Here is an 18,503-nt window from a genome sequence, read left to right on the forward strand (position 1 = left end):
AGCAGCTTGGAGGTGTCAGCTAAAATGAAGCAAATACATAGGAATAGCTAATTATAGTTCCCCGTCCTTGGGGCAAGAAGCTGCCCAAACCTGGGGCATGACACCCAGAGAGCTAGATCCAGTGGGCCAGGAGGTGCCCCAGGTTTGGTCCTTGCCAAACCCCATAGCCTGCAGGATCAGGAAGGGTGGCCAGGTGGACAGCAGCTGTCCCTGAGCTGGGGGGCTGCCAAGGGCAGGAAGCCCTGTAACACCACCCAACCCTGGGAGGTTTGGAGACTCCCACATTGAGGGCAAAGATGTGGCAGCGGTGGGCATATAAGAAGTGGGGGAACCTGTAGGCAGCGTCCTCAGCTGAAAGCAGAAAAAAAAAATTACTACGAAAAGGAGTGAAAAAGGAGCAGCCGAGCCAGCCAGGAGTCGAACCTAGAATCTTCTGATCCGTAGTCAGACGCGTTATCCATTGCGCCACTGGCCCTGCTCGAAAGCTGCTGCTGCCCCCGCATACTTCAACATAATTCTCTCGCGCCGCCTCGGCCAATGGTGGCGTCGGCGAGCCCGCCCGGCTCCGCCCTTCCCTGCCATAGGCGGCGCCCCGCCCTGGGCTCGCCAGCGCGCCCGTGAAGGTTTGTCCCGAGCGGGGCCCCGTCGCTCCGGCCCAGGGACGCGTCAGTCGGGCAGGGAGGGAGCGGCCGGGTCGGAGCGGAGCCCGCGGCCGGGGACAGCCCGAGGGGACGGATGGCGACGGCGGCACCGGTGGGAACCACGGCAGCGGCGGCCTACGCCAGCCTGAAGCTGTGAGTGACCCGCTGGGACGGGGGTGGCGCGGCTCTGGCACCTGCCGAAGAGGAGGGAAAGGGATGGGAGGAGCCGCTGGTGGAGCGACGGTCACCCGTCCCCTGCTGTCCCCTGCCCTCCCCCGGCCTGTCCTCTGCCCTTGCTGCCCATCTCGGCCCCCTCGCTTCCCCGGGTGACCGCGAAGGGCTTGGCCTGAAGTGGTGGCTGCGTGCGGGCGGAGGACGGCGAGGGAGGACTTTGGCCGCGGACGCGGCTCCCCTGTCGCCGTCCATCCCACGGCGCTGCGGGCGGCTCCCGTGTCTGTCTGTCTCGCTGCCCTCCCGCGTGTCCCGGAGGTCAATGCCTGCGGGGCTTCCCTTGCCGTGAGCAGCCTGCGCTGTTCGCTGCTTGTGGCGACTCCCTCTCTGGAGCCATCCCAAACCCACCTGGCCGCGTTCCTGTGTCACCTGCTCCGGGTGACCGTGCCTTGGCAGGGGCGTCGGGCCAGGTGATCTCCGGAGATGCCTCCGGCCCTGACAGCTCTGGGATTCTGCCTTGCTGCTGCTGAGGGGCTCGGGCACTGCTGTCAGGCTGTGGGTGTGCCGCGCCGCTTGCCAGCAGAAGGTTCCCTAGGCGTGCTTGTCCATCGCTCTCTCGTCACACAAATCTGCTTTTTTTGTGGTGTGCGATAGTTTGGATGCCAGTCGATGACTAAACTTTGAGGGCTTTGAACTTTCGGGACTCTCCTGTGCAGTGCCGGCTGTGACTTCTCCAGATAAATTCTTCTAACTACCCAGTGTAATTTTATTATTAAAATAAATTTTTTTAGGGGAGACTGTAACCCTTTGAACGTGTGTGTATGCCAGATGTTTGTTTGCAGCCTTTAATACAGCAGCAGAAGTTGCATAACCGAAAGCAGTGCAAAATTAACGCTGCAAGAGGCATCTCCATTATAAACCTTCACACTGGTTCAAACTCCCGAGGATATTGCTCTGAGCATGAGACTCTTCATGACTGTCTGAAGCCAAAAGTGAAGTGTCTTTGTGTGTCCTAAAGGCATTCCCAGGCTTTTGACCTCTAAACAGTAGCTGGAAACTCCATGATTGAGTTACCAATGCCCTTTTCAGGCAGCAATATCTGAAAGTGACTCTTAAGCCTGATTTAACTGTACTTTATGCTCTGTTAAGTTTCATTTGACAGTCATCTTTTGAATTCAGAGCAAACAGATCTTTTGGAGGTCTGTATAAACAGTTTGCCATAATGCTGTTATGTGTTTCAAAGTCACCAGGCTTCTTATTTTGGTTAGGTAGGTATGTGAGGGTACACCGACCCTGGAGATAATTGAGTATTGCTGAAGAGTAACATCATCAGTGATAGCAGAAAGACTTTACTTGGCAGAAAGCTTTCTTCTTTTTTTTTCCTTCTCTTGTCACCTTAGCAGTATTTGTCTTTCTTTACACTGATCTTGTGATCTTTTTGGCTGCAGAGGAGTAAAGGTGAGTTGTGTGAGTAGCAGTTGTGTGACTTGTAGTGCCCAGTTGCTCTTACTGAGGATTCTTTCAAGTAAAAAGCACTTTTCTGGATACAGGCTAGTAAAGAATTCTCTCATTCAAAGTTTAATCTTGGCTAAAAGTAAGCTTTGATCTTTTTAGAACAAGGCTGTCTCAGATGTAGTTTAACATGAGTTTTTTCATCAATATGAAAACAGAACTGTTTTGTGCTCTGAAAAATGAGCTTATTTTCTTGTCATTACACCAAGTTGTGATAATGGCTGCAGCCTTGCTACCAACCATTTGAAGATAAGGGCCATAACTTGTGTGATGAGTCAAACCTACCAGCTTGTCAAGGTCAAAGGAGAATGTTCTCATGAAAAATCCAGGCTAGACTTCAGTTTGGGGATTTAGTGGTGGCACTGTTTGGGTTTGGATTTTTGACTGATTACTCACTCTCAGGATGATAAGGTCAGATTCTGCAGCTGTACCTTTTCTGGGTAGTCTGCTGGCCCTGTATGGAGCTTCCCTGATTGCCATGCTCTTCAGGGTCCTGTTCTGTACATCCAGTCACAGGTTCTAGCTCTCAAAACAAACCTCTTGTATTCTCCACCTTATCAAAAGCAGTGGTTCACACCTTTTGTGCTTTGACCAGTCTCATCAGTCAAGTTCAGGTGGTAACAGTGAAAGTGCTGATGTTTGGCATTTGTGCTGCTTGTGGAACTTTCTGAGTTACAGCAACAGTTATTGGGAAAACTATGAACCTGAAAACTGCTATCCACAGTTGTCACCTCTGACATTGCTATATTTAATGAACTTCTTCTGGTAGCCTCAGGAATAAATTGTAAAATTCAAACAGCTATTGCAGGTATTGCATCCACAACTGGCAATGGAGTTGCCAGTCCGGTTAATATATAAAACTGATTGTTAAAGGTTGTCTGCAGAATAGAGAAAATTCTGACTGTTGTTTTGGCTCAGTTAAAATAACTTTTTTCCTCTTTGTGCTTGGAAGAAGGCTTACCTTGCTGATAGCCTTCTCAGTATCCTGTGGGTCCATGACCCTAGCTGTGTGTCAGATTTAACTCCTCCTGCCCATAGTTATGTTGCCTCACATGCTTTGTGAAAGTACTTGTTGGTCTTTGGTAGCCACTGCACTTGAAGACACTGCCCTCCACTCGTGTGTGTGTTTGGAGGAGGTCTGAAAGGGCATTTGGGTTTGAAGAACACTTATAGGAAGGGATTTTTAGCTATTCTTTCTTCCTTCTCCATCTAAGTAGCTGTCATGGTAAAGCTCAGGGATGTTGGTTGAGCAGGACATTAACTTACACAGTAAATTATTTTCATCTAGAGTGAAACTTCAGTAGAAACAGACACTATGTAGCCTTTAATACATGTCTTTTCTTTGTTGTTTTTAAATGGTATTTCCATTAGGTTTCTAAACCCTGGGGTTTTTCTCCCTGCAACAACTACTGCTGTATGGGAGATGTTCCAATTCCTTGAGCTGTTTCTGCTCAAGGAGTAATATTTATGGGAGACATATAATTAGCACACCTGCTCACCTAGAAAATCTGGAATCTCTGGAGCGCTGAAACCACCTGTGTGTTCACTCTGTTACTTAACATACTGTTGGGACTCTGCATAAACTAACATCTTGTATCTCACTGCAGAGCAGTTTGCTGTGCTCAAGATCCTAAATGCATCTCTGTGCAGTACAGGGTGTGCTTCTGGGTTGCTTTATTACGGTATTCAGAGGCTGACATCAAAGAGTTTCCTGCATTAGGGCAATGTTAAGTATTTATGGTGAAATAATCAATTACTGAAGTAAGGATTTGGCTGTTGAGGCCTACAAGGCTTAAGTGATATTGAGTGAAGTACTATCTTTAGTGGCCATTAGAGCATGCTGGGTCCTCTTTCATGCTGTATCTGAGCACAGGAATATTCCTGTGTGTAAGATCAGCCTAATTAAAATGTGGGATGCAACTGTGCATCATCTGTATGATACACAGTGCTGCTTTATAGTGTAACTAAGGAAGTGAAACTTCACAACAAATACATAAACAAAAGAAATACTATCTCACAACTGTAAATGAGTCTGACTTTACATTTGATGTAAGCAGGCAGTGGTTTGTTCTTTTTTTGTTTTGTTTTTTTAGTGTTTCTGTTATGTTAGGAATCAATACTTTTTCCCTGCAACTTTGAATTGTAGGAATGAATCTACTGAGTTGCATTATCTCTTGCATCAATCTACATAGTTTCAGTTGCAGCAGACTATCAAAATGAAATTCAAGTCACCTTCAGTAATATTTGAAATGGGAATTTGGTTATTGCAGTTCTTCAATACTTCCTCTCTTGAGTAATGTGAGTTATAGTAAAAATGTAAAATATTTGCGCTTATCGCATCCTTTCTTCTTTAGCAGTACTGAGAAATAGTTCATTATAATGGTGGTCAGTTTTCCTTTAAGTAAAAAAAAGGAAATAGAAGGACTCAGAACTTAACAGCATGTCAAATCATCACAAAATTTAAGGGAAGCAAGATGGTGATGAAGCAAAGTGGTGAGAGCTCTTGATGTGTTGTATGGTTCTAGACAGCAGTGACAGTGTAGCTGAGGAGAAGGCAGGCTCCACTGTCACATATGAAGTTTATACAAAACCAAAATGTGGCTGGGTGTATGAAAACCAGTTCATAACTACAGACACTGTGGGCTTCTATGAAATACTGCTTTCCCAATTGTTATTTTTTATACAATACTGTCACTTGGACTTTCATCTGTCCTTATTTCATTAAAAAAATAGAATTAATATGCAGTTTTTTTCTTCACCATTTACTATCTCCCTGTCAGATGATCAAAATTAGCATGTGTGCTGTCTAAACTTGTGATAGACGTACAGGCTTGCTGGTGAGCAGAGTTTGGAGATGAACCTATTCTTGCATGCAATGTTCATCAGTTTCCTTTCTGAAAGACAAGTGAGAGGAAATCATCTTGACTCTAACAATTTTACAACAGAAAAATTCATTTAAGTGTGAATGAGACTACTAGCTAGTTCTGGTAATAGGTGAAGTTGGAAATCACCACTCGGGCTGGAACTGCTTGGAGTCTTGGCCTCTTCCTCAACTATATTTTAGGAAATGTTGAATTTGAACTTCTTGCACAAATGAGGCAAGGATTAAGTGAATCATCTTTCTGTTGAAGATTTTGTAGAGCACTAATTATCCCACTTCTTCTGAAGCACAAATTCAGTATTTTGCAGGGCCTTAGGCTTTCCAGATTGTGTTGTACAGCTTTATTTAAGGCAGTTTTTAAAGGTGACCTCAAGAGTGTAGTATTTGTTCAGGTTCTGTCAACTTTGTAGATTGGTAATTTCATTTCCTCTTACCCCTGATTCCCCTCTCACTCAAGAGTCAACATTTCTGTTTCAGACTGCTGCAAGATGCTGAAGCCTTTTTGGTCTATTGAGCTGAAAGCAGGGGTGACTTGCCTTACATTCTTCATGACATTTTTGTCACCAAATTTGGTCCTGGAGAGAACCATGGGAAGAGGACTTTGAATAAATGTGAAACATACATTTCTAGTTTTGCTTAAACTATAGACATTGTGTAAAAGGAAATGAAGATGATAAAGTTGTTAAAAGCAATGGTAGTGGCAGGAAATAACTTGGTCTAGGATTTATTTGAGAGAGAGAAATACTGGGATGTGATCTAGCAAAGCAGGACATATGACACACATGGAGAGACCAGCATGATTTGCAGTGGCAGCCCTAATTCTCTGTTTTCTTTTCAGTTTGGGGATATTGAGATAAGACTTCTTGTTCTTCAGGGAGAAATTGTTATTCTTGCATGTGATAAAGAAAACATTTGTAATATGACAATTATTTGAGATTTGTAAGCTTCTCAGTTGGTTAAAAACAGGCTTTAACCAATATGCATGTGAATCTCTGTTCTGAGACTGTAGTAGTGTCATTGCTATGTTGCACTTTATAATGTAAGGAGCAGCTTTTAAAAATATTATCATGGATGGAAATGCTTTTTGTGCTCTGTACAGTCAGTGTAGATGTCTTGTCTGTGATGTGCTCTTCATACAGGGTATTCAAAAACTGAAACTGCAGTTCTCAACACTTTGTTTATGACTTGATAAGTTAAGGTGTTTTTTCAACTTATTTTGCTTGAAATGCTCAGATGAGTAAGAGTCCATAAGCATCTGTGTTAATGACACAACAGATCCAATATTAAACTTCATAGAGTCTCTTCCCAATTGTTGTTTTAGCTGGAATCTTGTGTGTGAACTGACATCCCAGAGAAAGATGAGCATTCAACTAAAGCTGCTTCTCTTCTTCTTCCACAAGCTTCTCTTGTGGAAATAATGTGTCCTGCTGCCTCCTGCCAGTTAGCAGTAGGTTTCTGACTGCATCTTAAATGGTACATCCTCTTTTCTTTTTAGATTCTTTAACAAAGTGAGGGTTTGTAGATGGCTTTAAGCTTGTCTTGCCCCTGTTCTATCTGTGTAAGCTTCTTTGCTTTTTGCCATGAAGATAGCTCCCATTATTGCTGTGAAACTCCCCTAAAGAGCTGGGGGTGCATGTGCACTTCATCAAAAACAGAAGCAATGGAGGTAAGATAGGTGTTTTAAGGCTTCAGTGTTCAGTGAACTGCATGTTTATATTTCTTACTCTGATGGTTTTATTTTCAAAGATTAAGCATTTAATATGTGTACATGAAAGATTTAAGGATGCTGATTTACAAAGGAAATACTGTAGATATGTTTCCCATTTTAGGACCCATAGACTATAATGAAATTAAATTATCTAATGAATGAATGCATTGCTTTACAGTTGGTTGTATTATGTTGTTTGGTGGATTTTTTCAGTTCAGTATTTGCTTTCCTCAAACCTTCAACATGGGTGTTATTAGCACCCTGTTCTAACCAGCATCACCCTGCTCTGTTGTGGTGCTCCAAGGGCTGCAGATGGATCTCTGCTCTGCCATGGACCTCCCTGGGCTGCAGAGGGACAGCTTTGCCTCACTGGCCTTCACCAGGGGCTGCAGGGGAATATCTGCTCCAGCTCCTGGGGCACCTTCTGCCCCTTGTTCTGCACTGACCTTGGTGTCTGCAGGGTTGTTCCTGTCACATGTTCTTTCTCTTCTCTCCTGCTGCTTGGTTGTGGTGAGCATTTTCCCCTTCTTAAATATGTTATCCCAGAAGTGCTGCCACCATCACTGATGGGTTGGTGTTGGCCAGCAGTGGGTCTGTCTTGGAGCTGGCTGAGATTGGCTCTGTCAGACACAGGAGGCTTCCAGCAGCTTCTCACAGGAGCCAGTTCTGTAGTGGCCCCCCTCACCCTGCTACCAAAACCTGGCCATCAGACTCCTCTGATCTAAATTAGGATTCTAATTCAGCTTTCTGAAGGATTAAAAAAATAAAAGATGCGTAGAAATGCAAGATCTATTTAGGGAGAAGGAGCCTAAAAATACCTACCCGGTTACCAGAACAAGGATTTTAAAACTCTGACCCCATGTCTTGTCAAGACTTACAGTGATTTTTCTTAGTTTAAGAGTCAAGAACAATAGTTTAAGAGTGTTTGGGGTGTTTTGTTTGTTTCCTGAGCATTTCCTGTGTATGGCTACAAGCCACTTCTGCATAACCCTCCTATCAATGCACAGTATAACATGTCTGGCTTCTTGCAAGTACCACAATGGGAGTGTTTTTAAGGAGCACTTCTAAAAAGTGTTTATGACTAGCATTAGGTTTTGTGCTGGTTTTGGGGGGAAGGAAGGGAAAGATGGCAATGAGGTGTGAACAGGAAGTCGATGTGTGACTTGTCTGTCTGGTGCAGGGGTACATGTTAATGCCATGTGTGTTATGTAGACCTGGCTAACTCATCTGGGAAATGGTAGTGTTCAGACTCCTGCTTCAATAAATTAGTGTGCCACTTGAACTTTTCCATTTCTTCTGTGTTGTTTCCAGTGGATTCTTGCAATACTTACAACACTAATGTGAAACAGGTGTGTTTACAATTTCGTACATTGCATTTCTGTTTATTAGACTTGCATTAGGGATGTGGTCTGATCTGTTAGGAAGTTTTTGGTTTAAAAACTTCTGATTTTGTGTTGGGTTTTGGCTTATCAGATATGGTTCAAGCTTACAGGAATCAGAGTGGACCACTATATACACAAATTTACTTTCATGTCTTTACGTAATAGTAATAAAAAAGGATTAAGATTGTTGAGCAGGCTGTGAATTTTGCAATAATTGATGAGCTGGACTTGCTTTTTTTTTTTGCTTTTTTGCGCACTGGCAGCATCAGTGGCTGTTGGGGAGCAATCCAGTGAGAATTTTGTTATTTTGCAGCTGAAATAAGGTGTAAAATTGATTGCTCTGTCTTCAGGTGATGAAGAATAAACAAACCCAAAGTAAGTTCTGCTAAATGAATTCCTTTTTCCTCTCTCTTCCCTTACAGGCATATAACGCCAGAGAAGTTCTATGTGGAAGCCTGTGATGATGGAGCAGATGATGTGCTTGCCATTGACAGAGTCTCCACAGAAGTCACTCTTACAGGTGACTCTCCTCACCAGTATTTCTCAATACAGTCTTCTCTGTCCTTTTTGTCTGTTTTGCTCTAGGAGTCCAAGAAGATCTTCACGACATTACTGAGATAATACTGACATAATTGTTTTTACTTTGTTACCGTTTAAAACAATGCTTTGCATTCTGTTCTGCAGAGCTTTGTTTCAAATGCCTTTTGGCTGCGGGTTTGATTCTGAGGGTTCCCAGGGTGATAGTGCTTGCCTGTTCTTTGGTAAGACTGTCCGTCACAACAGGGGAAGCTGACTCATCCAGGCTGGTTGGGGTTGGTTCTAGAAGTTCAAGATCAAACAGGGAAAGGATTGAACACTGGCATTCTTCATCTTTTGCAAATTGTCCCAGTGCTGTCTTTTATATAAAACTGAAACCTGACTTTTCATAAAGTCTCCAGAAATAGCAACAGTAAAAAACTTCTTACTAGAAATTTTCATTCTGTATTGTAAATCCAGATTCAAATGTCAGTGGGAAGAGTCTTAAGCCTGTTGATGTCTTGAAAATTTTAGTTACGTTTTTAAAAGAGTATGAAACAAAGAACTTTGATTAAATAACAGTAAAATGAAGGCACTGGGTGACTTTCCTTTTGATACTTCAGGAGTTTGGTAACACAGTATTACTGATCTCCAAACAGACAGAAATGCTACAGTAATAGTAATATAAAAGCAGTCATTGTCTCTCTTTTATAAGGCTTCTTTTATATTTCATGTAAGAGCAGTGTGCCCATTCCACTGATACTTTTGGTATCATAGTAAATTATTTCAATTTCTCCTTCAAAACTGTCCCTTTGAAACTGTCAAGATAGTTATCCCAAGTCTTTTGTCAGTCTACATCTCTCTTACTGCTGCTCTTTTATCAGATGAACCTGCAAGGTGTTTAAAGCAAAAGAAGATTCCAGAATTACCTTTCTCAGTTTTCTGAGTTCGGGGAAAATGCTTCATTCTGGGGGATGGTTTGAGTTTCTTTCAATTTCTCTAAAATCCCTTCTGTTGTTTTAGAAATGTAGATAGATTAAACTTAGACATGGTAAGACTTTTAATTGAGATTTGGATACTTTTTGGCTCTCTTGGTGTATTGTTTGGAATACTGTGTCCCTTGCCACGTGTATGCTGCTGTTGGTAGTTTTGCAGAGACAGCTTAGGTCTTCTGAGACAGAAATTGAGTAGGGCTCAGAAGATGCAAACAGACCTGGGAGGCACAAGCACTTGTGGTTTGGTTATCCTTCATGTCTTGATGGCTTCAAAACAAAGCTTCTGGAAGCTGGCAGGACAGTACATTATTGAGGAATCTTCTTGCTATGCTATCATGAAAATAAGCTTGAATTTATTTAATGGAATGACTACTTTGATTAAACATGAGAAATTGGTTAGATGGTGGGTTAGAATCCCAGATCCTCCTCCCAAAGCTCCATCAGGCTTTGAAATTCTGCTGCTTTGTTTCTTATACTTAAATATATTTATATACTTATAAATATACTGTAGCAAAACTTGATTTGACAAGGAGGGCTGGAGAAACCTTGTTCTAATTGTGTTCCAATACAGTCATGAAAGAAGCAGTCTGAAATTCTGATGTTATTTTCTTCTGCTTTTCAGTTAAAAAAGATGTTCCCCCTTCAGCTGTTACAAGGCCTATATTTGGTATTTTGGGAACAATCCGATTGGTGGCAGGTAAGGAGAACAGAACTCTGCTCTTTAAAAATACTTAGACAAAATAGATTGCTGAAGAAGCTTTAAAGGCAAAAATAGTATTTGCAAATATCTGAGGATGCACTTTCATCAGTATGATAGGCTTTCCATGTGGCCTCTAGAGGATGGAGGCATCCACATCTTCTTTATCATGAATGTGTGTGTAACTCTTAAACCAGGAGGTGCTCCAAAGGTAGGGTTAACTGGTAGTTGTTTGAGTTGTAAGGAATGCATTTCAAATGAGTGCAAAGAAGCTCATCTACTTATTCTTTGTAACTATTTTAATCTCAGCTGCAGGGTTTGATGCAACAGTCAAGTGTTGTGTTGTGAAGCTTGATCAATAATCATGGTACACAAATAGCTGAGAGTGACTGGAGGATAGACAAGTAGATGCAGCTGTTCAAGTAATGATTGTGTTGCAGCTGCCCTACAAATACAAAGAAAATCCAGCTTGAAAAGGGCAAGGGCAGACTGGAACAATTCTAAGTTCAGAGAGTTCCAGGATAATATAAGAATAAGTTGTCCAGTATTTCTAAGTGTCTCAGTGGTCAGGTCTAAGCAGCCAGTGTCATGAATACACCTGATTCATAAAGTGTAAGCTTTTGGGAGAGTAAGCATTGCTGCTCCAACAATCCTTTTTGTAGAATTTGGTAGAGTTTGAGACTGAAATACTCTGAAAAATGATGTAATAAGCAGTATACATACTGAATAAAATCCCCATATGTAGAAGGGATTAAAGATCACTCACTGCAGTATTCCCAACTGAAGCAAAGGGTCATTGTGTTGAATGCAGTGACTTCTACAGGATCTTAAAACTGCTGAATTTTCTATGCTCATATTCTAAAGAATTGTGGTCTTGCAGACTAAGAGCAATGTAATGGATACATGTGTCTTAGGGACTCCACGAGTGCTGACTGTTTAAAAACTGAACTGCCCCAAAGGGGAATTGTCATCACTTACAGGCTTGGTAGCGATTACTTTTCATCTGCCTGAATATTAAATAAAATATAGAATATGTTAAGTCTCTTAAAAGCTTGGGGTTTTTTCATTCTGTCCCCCAGAGCTTTGCACTGAGCGTTAGCATACAGCTGTCAAAGTAAAGATGTTATTAGTTAAATTAAATGTTCAGCTAAGTGTTATTAGGCAGTTCACTGCTGTGAGCTGTAAAACTGACCCTGTGTCTAGCAATGCAGCATCTTTAACAAATATAAATATTCTTTGCCTATTGCAGTATTAAGAGTAAAATTTTTCTTCAAAAACAAGGTGATACTAAAATATGCTGTGCTTAGAAATATGGTTGTGTTGTGTTCACCAGCAAGTGTAAATTAATTGCTCTGAGTGAACTGTCCGTGATTATGGGTGGGTTTTTTGCTTCATGCAGTCAGGGAAACAGCACACTTCCTGGCTTAAATGATAAAAGAACCCCAAATCTTTGTACAGTTTTGAATCTGTTAGGAGTAATATTTTTTCATGATAAGTCAAATAGTCTTTTTTGCTTTTGAAGCATACTTCCTTTCATGTATTTTGGGCTTACTCTGTGCTTTTCAAACCACATTTAAGAGCATTGGCCTCTTTCTGAGTTGGCAAACCTGAAGATTTTCAGACTGTCACTGATCAGAAGTAAGAGTAGGTGACACTTTATGTTGTCTGCTTTTTTTAAAGTTCCTTAAACTTAGTGAGCAGCTCAAGATCTCTGAGCATAGAGAAGTGGGTAGCTTAGAAAGTACATTTTTCTTTTGCTCCAGCCCTGTGTGTTTTGCTACACTTAAGAACACAAAATCCAGTTGGTTTCAGTTTTCTGATATAGGTATAGGCTGCTTTTCTTAATACATGCAGTTTTTTGGGTTGTTTTTTTTTTTTTTAACTTTGTTCTTTCTGATTTACAGGCACGTATCTTATTGTAATAACAAAAAAGAAAAAAGTAGGTGAGATTTTTGGTCATGCAATCTGGAAAGCAACAGACTTTGACATCCTCTCCTACAAAAAGACCATGCTGCATTTAACTGATATTCAGGTAGGTATGTTGATTATGGGAGTGTGGAGCCTGCCTTTTGCAGCTTTCTCAAAATTATCTGATTTTGTGGATTCCCACATGAGGAAGCTATGAATTCTTTTTTTTAAGAAGCTCTTTGAACAATACCTCTTTTCTGATTTGTTCACGTTACTAGAATGGCTTTAATATTTGGGTATGGATGTATATAAAATCAAGGTGATAAAAAGTATATAAAATTCAAGGTGATAAACTCACATGGTGCAATTTAGAATATCATTGCAGTTTATGGATGTGCATTTTTGCTTCTATTAAATGGTATACCCTTCCTAATGCTTCTGTTAAGTCTTTCTCAGAGGTTTACTCTTCTGACAGCCCTTACAATAAACTGCATAGCTGTCACCTTATCTGTCTTGCTTTCTTTATGGAATTGTTCAATTACTTAGTTACTCAGTAGGGAAAATTTGACTTTTACCTTTTTGAGGGAGAGATAGGTGGAAGATTTTTTTAAAACAGATGTGTAGTGGATTGATAAAGAGCAGGTTAGGGTGTCTAACCAATGGAGCTGGAAGGGAATTTGATGCTTTTTCAGGAAAGGAATGAGGTTGAACCAGAACATAGATTATAACTTTTCTTTTGTCTTACCATCTTGTTTTTTGGGTTTTTTTTGACTGAATAGTTTTCAGGGAAACTAACAGCTTCCCTTTTGCTTGGAAATTGTTAGGGTTCGTTTAATATCAGTAGCAATTTGCCTCACAGGAATACTGTTCTCTGCTCTCTACTGTTGTTGCAGAATTTGGTTGCAGTGTGCTAGCTGCAAGTTACCAGTGAGCTGGTATCAGAATTGCACTGTCATGCTTTCCTTCTTGTGTGGTAATCTCTGGATGATGTCATGTATTGCTAGAGCACTAGCAAAATTCATCTCATCACTTCAAAAAGTAGTGGTAGCTTACAAGAGTAAAATATTTTGATAGCAGTATTTGACAGCTCTTTTGTTCTTTCCTCATCTCAACAGTTGCAGGACAATAAAGTATTTTTATCAATGCTTAACCATGTCTTGAGCGTGGACGGGTTTTACTTCTCAACAACCTACGACCTAACACACACCCTGCAGCGGCTGGCCAACACAAGTCCAGAGTTCCAGGAAATGAGCCTTCTAGAGAGGGTAAGCATTTGAGTTTGCTTCGTGTCTGTGTCTTGCAAATTGTCAGTCAGTTTGATGCAGATGATGTTTAAATGATGCTGGTGTTTTATCCAAGCTGTTAGGGGTTGTGTCTGAGCACACTGGTCCACACAAGTCTCGTAACTTGTGAGCAGCACAACGTTCTAGGGATCTGTTCTGATCTCCTGTCACACTTCCAGATCAGCAGTTGGAAGTACTTCCTAAAGTGTACTTTAAACTGATTTTGAAAAATCCAAAAGAAATTAAATTTTGCCTCTCATATTGAACATTTCTAATTATAAGAAGGAGCTAAGTATTTTGGGCAATTGAGAGAAAGCAAGTAATTCCTTTGAGCGGGGGGGAGGAATCCAAAGTGGAATAAGTTGTACTTGTGTTCATATTCTTTTCCAGGGTAACTTGGGATAGACCTGCAGGTTTTATGGCTGTCAGTCTTGGGATGTTGTATTCTTTCTAAAGTATTCCAATTCTTTGTGTGAAGCGTGAATTTAGTATGCTGTTTTTGTCTTAAAGAAAGCAGCCAAATGCAATTTGAACTTGAAATTTTCTTGTGTATGTATTGATGGGGTTTTGGTTTGGTTTGGTTTTTTAATATTGGAAAAACTACTTACATTTGGGGATTGTTTTGCATGATCAAAGGCTGCTCGGGCAGTGCTCTTGCCAGGGAGAGCAAGGACAAAAGGATTGGTTTGCCTTAAAATTGTGTTACTTCAGAAGGTTGTTTAAAAGGCAAAGTACAGTAAAAAACATCAGTTACAAGTAAATTCAGATATCATATGGTTAATTGCAGTGTAATTTCATATGCCCATGACTGCAGTATAATGGCTTATCAAAAGGACAATGGCAATTTTGAACATCTCCAGTTTTCCTCTGCAAGAGAAGTCTGGTTTGTGTTTGGAGTGTGGGTGTTTTTGTTTGATATTTGTGTTTGTTTTTTATAACAGTACTGGAAGAAGGAAACAACCATGGTGTAGGGCACCAATGCATTATGTTCTGCAGCTCAGTTGTCAGTGGTTTAGAAGTGTCATGCAACACCCTTAAGAGTAGCTAAAAGAATAGCTCTCTCCAATCTTTATTTAGATTTCTAGTTGAGGATATGAAGGCTACTGATGAAAGAAGGGAACGTCATCTCCATTTGTACCCGTTCACGTAAATTTACATGATGCTGTGGATGCTATGATACTGCCTTTATGTTGAATTAAACAGAACTTACAGTCTCTAAAAGCATCTTGGCTTTTTTTTTTTGCTGCAGGCAGATCCACGGTTTGTATGGAATGGACACCTTCTAAGAGAATTTATTGCTCAACCAGAGGTAAACACTTAGTAATGATTCTGTTAATAGGGAACAAATATACTTTTGCTATAGGTATGCAACATCTTTTTGTGATTCTGTCTCTTTCAGACAGCCAGAATCTAGTATAACATGGCTAATCATTGTCTAGTTTAGCACAGCGAGTCTTCTGCTTTCAAGCTTCCAACTTTATTAATGCCCTCAGTAGTACTTCTAGAAAGCTACTTTTTTGGAAGTGTCAGTATTTGAAAATACTGTGCTGTGAAGATAGCTGCTCCTGTAAACCAAAGGGGAAGTTACACTGCACAGTGTATGCTTTTCAAGTTTTTGAAGTTTAGCTACTTATTTATCTTTGGGTATAGGCAAGGTCCAGTTCATCACTTTTTTCCTAAGACTGTCTCACATCATTCTCTATGAATGCAGTTTAAATTCCGTTTTGCTAGTGAACAGATCATAAAGCTGGTAATTGAGAGTAAGACTGACAATTTAGATTCTTCCAGTTTATTTCAAATGAAGTGTAACCCTTGAATTCACTTAGTCCAGCAAATACAAGTGCATGACCATGAGCCACAGCTGTGGCACCTTAATGGCCAGACTGTCTAAGCTCCTTCCTGCCAGAGACCTCCTCTGTCTGTTAAACTCCTTGGATTGCCTGCACTCCAGCAGCCTCCTCTCTCCACCAGTGCTTTGCATTTATCAAAGCAAGTGACGCACGGCTTCTATTTCTGCCTCGGTAACCTGTGGAGATGTGCTGGTACATTAGACAGCACTGTTCCAAAAGGCTGGATTGTGCCCTGCTTCTGGAATGTGAAGATAGCAATTAGAGAAGGGCTGTTGTACATATTCCAGGGGCATATTACTGGGTCTAAAGTTTGCATAGTACTATGCAAATAAAGCTTGGGAAATGAGAGAGAAGCTGTGGTGGGAGCAGCAAAGGAAAATCAAGTGTGGCTGGCTAGTGAAAACAGACCTAGGGGGCAAAGCACAGAAGCTGAAAAGAGAGATAACTGGTATTTTTAGGCCACGCTTCCCCTCACGTTGATTACGGTTGAAGGTGACTTGATGCAGGAACAGTTTTAGGTAATGTTAAGTGTGTAATTTCTGACTTCTAGTATTGAACTTTGAAGTTTTCTTGGAAGATGGAATGGCAAGATAGGAAAAACCCTGGAACAAGCATTTCGAGCATTTATCACATAAAAATAAGTCTTACTGAAGGCTTCTGTAACTACTGTCTCTGCAAATGTCCTTCTGTGGAGATAAAGCAAACACACCATGTCAAAGAATTTTCAGCAAGTATTGCTTTATATCTGGTATGTTTGTAAGAGAATAAATGCCGTGTATAGGGAGGACAAAGCAGCTTGCTTTTTGTCCAGGCTGCTTAATTAGGATTACACTTTTACTTTTTTCTTCCTGCTGATAAGGATTGCATATGTTTCTGCTTTCCCTGAACTTCTTTTCTCAGAAAGGAATGTTTCACCCTAAACAAAAATTAAATTATATAAAGTATATGAAATTACCACAAAATCCTTAGGCAAAGCATAATCACTCACTTACCTTTTTTGGCTACTAGTGTTTAATATTTTTCACATGTATTTGTGTTTTTCAGATCCATAGGTTTGCTACACCAGTGATGCATGGATGTATCCTTTTGTTCTGTAAAACTGTGTACTGGAAATGGGTGGTCCAGTAACAAAATGGCTGCTGTGAGGCTGTTCTATTGTTACACTGGCAATTATAACATAGAGCACATTGTCACAAATAAGTTATAGTTTGCTCATATATGGGTGTTACATATTGTTTGGTAGTCTATTCGTGTGTTAACTCCCTGGAATATTCTGCTGTATGGGTTTAATATATTTGATTTTACAGTCTTGGTTTGCATAACGGTCAATAGGAAGGTTAAGATTAATATGGCAGATGCTCTCCCATCAGCTTTAGTACTTTTTTATCTTGCTATAAGGATGCATTTAATTTAGATACAAAATAAGGGAGAACAGTTTTGACTTGAAGGAGTGCTTATGGATGTTGATGACTAAAAGGAAAAATTCTGCTGAAGGCTCCTGGGATGCTTTTCCTGGGCAGCTGCTTTTTCTGCACCAACACTTTGGGAAACAGCCTTTTTAGCAAAGCAGTCATGAGTTTATTTTTGAGAAGGGATCAATGCTGCTAGGAAGCTGAATGCTTTCTGGAGGCAGTGTGTATAAGCAGTAAGTCCCAGGTAGTTGTTCCTGGACTGACAGTATGAAAAAGACTGGCAAGACTGGACGGAGCGACTCATGCCAGGTTCTGCTTTGTTCATCCATTGCAAAGGCCCTTCAGGTGTGTGCAGGGAATAGTTTCCAGATGGAATCAGTTGATCTGATAGGACTGTCAGCAGCTGGAAGATCTCCAGTACTTTCCTGTGACTTCATTTAATGGAAAATGTTGTGGGAGTAGGCAGAGAGACAAAGGAAAGATAGCAAAAGGGAGACATTGAAACACCCTAATCCTTATCCTGCTGGTTCTGGGTAAATTGCAATTAACAACTGACAGACTGCAATTAACACCTTCCTCAAGCCTGTTTTTTCACTGTATAAAAATTAGCATAAGGAATATTTGTTTAAAATAGAATTACAGCAAAACCTTAGACAACTCAGGAATTGGAAGAAATGGGATTTCTAGCAGTAAAAATGCTAGGAAAAACCCACAGCAGAATTGTTAGAGTGCCACTAGCAGATAGTTCAATAATATCAAAGTTGCTTTTTTTATTTCCCCATATGAACCCAAATATATTTTTTCAACTACGTGTGCTAGGCTTCTAGTCTTGCAGTGATGAGAAATAATGGACTTGGATAGTTGAGATTTTAATCACCTGAAGCCCTGAGCTACATTTAGTATTTACCTTGCTGCTCCAAACCAAAGAACAGTACTAAAGTTCTTTAGCCCTACTAAAGAACAGTAAATTCTGTCTTGTCCTTATCTGTATACTAGGAAGTTGCTAATAGCAAGTTGTCATTTTAAATGAGCACAGATTGCCAACAGAAAATAGGCTGACAATTGCTAAGCAGCTAATGTTAGAGGTAATCTTTCTTGCAGAATACTTTGGCTGTGCAAATGTTGAATTAAAGGCTAGAGGACCTGGCAGTAATTTTCCAGGGAAAGGGAAACAGAGGAATGGGTATTTTTCAGCCTTAATTTATGAATTGAGAGAACATTCTGGATGGGGACAATTTGTATTATATTTTGGGGGGTTGTTTACAAACAGTATTGGCATAAATACAAACAGAAATCAAGATGACTCATGTGTGAAATCAGTGTGTTCTTTAACAGAGCTGAGGCGCTCATGTGTGACACAGCTGCTTTATGTCCCATTTGAATAATAGATACAGAACCTAAATTTCACTTGAGACAAAGTATCTAGACTCCTCAAAGAGAAGACTGCAGTAGACTAATTTAAATATTGACTATTTTGATCTTTTACTTGCTTTAAAGTGAATAGGTTTCAGTTTTTAGGGGCAAAACATGCAAACTGGTGCATCTAC

The 18,503-nt window shown here is 40.7% G+C and overlaps 1 protein-coding gene and 1 non-coding gene across 2 annotated transcripts in view; one reads left to right on the forward strand and one right to left on the reverse strand.

The window, feature by feature from the left end:
- Positions 1–402: 402 nt before the first annotated feature.
- On the reverse strand, positions 403–475 carry TRNAR-ACG (transfer RNA arginine (anticodon ACG)). Its single transcript has one exon. It is a non-coding gene; the product is annotated as a tRNA-Arg (tRNA).
- Positions 476–665: 190 nt separating this feature from the next.
- SACM1L (SAC1 like phosphatidylinositide phosphatase) overlaps positions 666–18,503 on the forward strand; it is a 29,300-nt gene continuing 11,462 nt past the window's right edge. The window contains exons 1-7 of the mRNA XM_066556284.1: positions 666–794; positions 8,718–8,815; positions 10,429–10,503; positions 12,408–12,535; positions 13,527–13,676; positions 14,944–15,003; positions 16,589–16,622. Of these exons, the coding sequence (XP_066412381.1) occupies positions 736–794; positions 8,718–8,815; positions 10,429–10,503; positions 12,408–12,535; positions 13,527–13,676; positions 14,944–15,003; positions 16,589–16,622 (604 nt within the window). The 5' untranslated portion in view covers positions 666–735. The remainder of the gene's footprint in view (positions 795–8,717; positions 8,816–10,428; positions 10,504–12,407; positions 12,536–13,526; positions 13,677–14,943; positions 15,004–16,588; positions 16,623–18,503) is intronic.

The sequence above is a fragment of the Molothrus aeneus genome, chromosome 1, assembly GCF_037042795.1.
Source record: "Molothrus aeneus isolate 106 chromosome 1, BPBGC_Maene_1.0, whole genome shotgun sequence".
In the NCBI taxonomy this organism is placed as follows: Eukaryota; Metazoa; Chordata; class Aves; order Passeriformes; family Icteridae; genus Molothrus; species Molothrus aeneus.